This window comes from Caenorhabditis briggsae (assembly GCF_000004555.2).
Source record: "Caenorhabditis briggsae complete genome, chrV, whole genome shotgun sequence".
Taxonomy (NCBI): Eukaryota; Metazoa; Nematoda; class Chromadorea; order Rhabditida; family Rhabditidae; genus Caenorhabditis; species Caenorhabditis briggsae.
This window is the reverse complement of record NC_013488.2, coordinates 16891368-16893212: the sequence shown is the minus strand read 5'-3', so window position 1 is coordinate 16893212 and position 1845 is coordinate 16891368. Positions and strand designations below refer to the sequence as shown.

Below are 1845 nucleotides of genomic sequence, written 5' to 3'. Positions count from 1 at the left end.
AATTACAATTTTATCGCAAACTTTGCTTATTTGACAATGATGCCTGAAACTGTTCTAGAAATTATTAGAAACGTTATTGGAATATCTTTGGGAATTTACCTATTAAAAAAAATCAAAACAACCAGTGATAAGGCAAGAAAGAAACTTTCAAAACTAGTTTTTGTCTTTTACTTGACAATTATATGCCCAATTATACTTNTGATAACTTATGTTCACATAATGCTCCAGCCGTCCCCATAGTCTTTCGGCGTCAAACCTCAAAACCCCCATAACTCGCTTCAAAATAAACCATTTTTGCTCATTTTTTCTGTATTCGCCTCAGATTTTTTCCCTTTTTTTGACTATATTTTTTTGAAGTTTAAAATCGAAACTCACACTGGCCAAAACTGTTTTCAACTTGTTTATCGTCGGCGTCACATCTATCAAAATTTTGGGATTTTTGAGACTCTGATACAGTGTGGAATGTTGTACTGGTTCTAGTGCCAAGCTGAAGGAACCATCAGATGCGATGGATTCGTCAAAGGATTCAGAATTTCGATCCATTTGGACGTCTGGATTTTTAGAAGTTTTTGAATTTTTCTCTCGAAAACTCACTTTCCGGCGTCATCCCCAATTCTTTGCACTTTTTCAGCCGACACGCTCGACATTGATATCTGAAATTTTTTAATTATGAATTTTTAAATTTTTTAGAGATTTCGAATTTCTGAATTTCTGAATTTCTGAATTTTTTCGAATTTCTGAATTTTTTCGAATTTCTGAATTTCCAAATCCTCACCGATCATTCCCACTGACATCACACTTCCCAACATTTCTCTGTCGACACTTATACTCCTTTTTCTGAACAAACGATCGTCTGGAAACATTGTGTTCTGGAAACTTCTAAAATTTCAAAAAAATAAAAAGGACTAACCTGAAAAAAGCGGCACAAGCTCTACATGAAAGAACACCGAAATGATTGCCTCGGGATGGCATTCCACAAATAAGACATTTTGCGATTAAAGGAGGTGATGGAGGATCAGAAGTGGATGGTGATGAGATTGATGATGAGGATGAGAATGTTTCCGTTGACATTTTTTGGAATTTGGAAATTTCGGGAATCTTTTTTTGGGTAGGATGAGGCAAGTTGAGATGGAGGTCTGGAAAAATGGCAGTTTTTTTTTTCATTAGAATGAACATTTTTCAATGAAAGTAGAGAAGTTTCGAGCTCAATTATCTCAGTTTCCTCAAGAGATATCAAAAAGTGGTCAACGAATAAAATGTTTATCATAATATTATCAACATTTTATCTGTTGAAAATTTTTTGATATCTTTCACAAGAGCCGAGATAAATCAGCTCAAACAGGCGTGGGGAGTAGTTTTGTTATAGAAGGGTTTATAACTTTGAGCCAATTTATCTCGGTTCCTAATTGTAAGAGAGATATCAAAAATCTGGAAACTGGTAAATGTTTTGTGATGTTATGATAAACATTTTATCTGTTGACAATTTTTGATATCTTTCACAGGATCCGAGATATCTGAGCTCAAGTTACAAGTATTTAATGATAACGTAGCTTTTGAAGGATCTTTAACTTTGAACCGATTCATCTCGGTTCCTATGGAGGATATCAAAAATTTGTCAACTTAAACATTTTTTGTCATAACATCACCAATATTTTATCTGTTGTCAAATTTCAGATATCACTTCCAGGAACCGAGATAAATGAGCACGTCTCGTCTTCATTAGGAAAACAACACTATGTGTTTGAATATTGAAGTGGTATTCTGTTAGAGCATTTACGGTGTATATATTCAGACAGTTTGGGAAATCGGAAATTCAAAATTCCAGAGATTCAAAAAATCAAAATT

General features: G+C 33.9%; 1 protein-coding gene across 1 annotated transcript in view; it reads right to left on the bottom strand.

Annotated features, from left to right (window-relative positions):
* The window catches only part of Cbr-nhr-84, a gene marked incomplete at both ends in the record, with an annotated part of 3670 nt that extends 2599 nt beyond the window's left edge, over positions 1-1071 (bottom strand). The window contains 3 exons of the mRNA XM_045238405.1: positions 376-551; positions 776-879; positions 911-1071. Coding sequence (XP_045097679.1) covers positions 376-551; positions 776-879; positions 911-1071 — 441 coding nt within the window. The remainder of the gene's footprint in view (positions 1-375; positions 552-775; positions 880-910) is intronic.
* Positions 1072-1845: the final 774 nt, after the last annotated feature.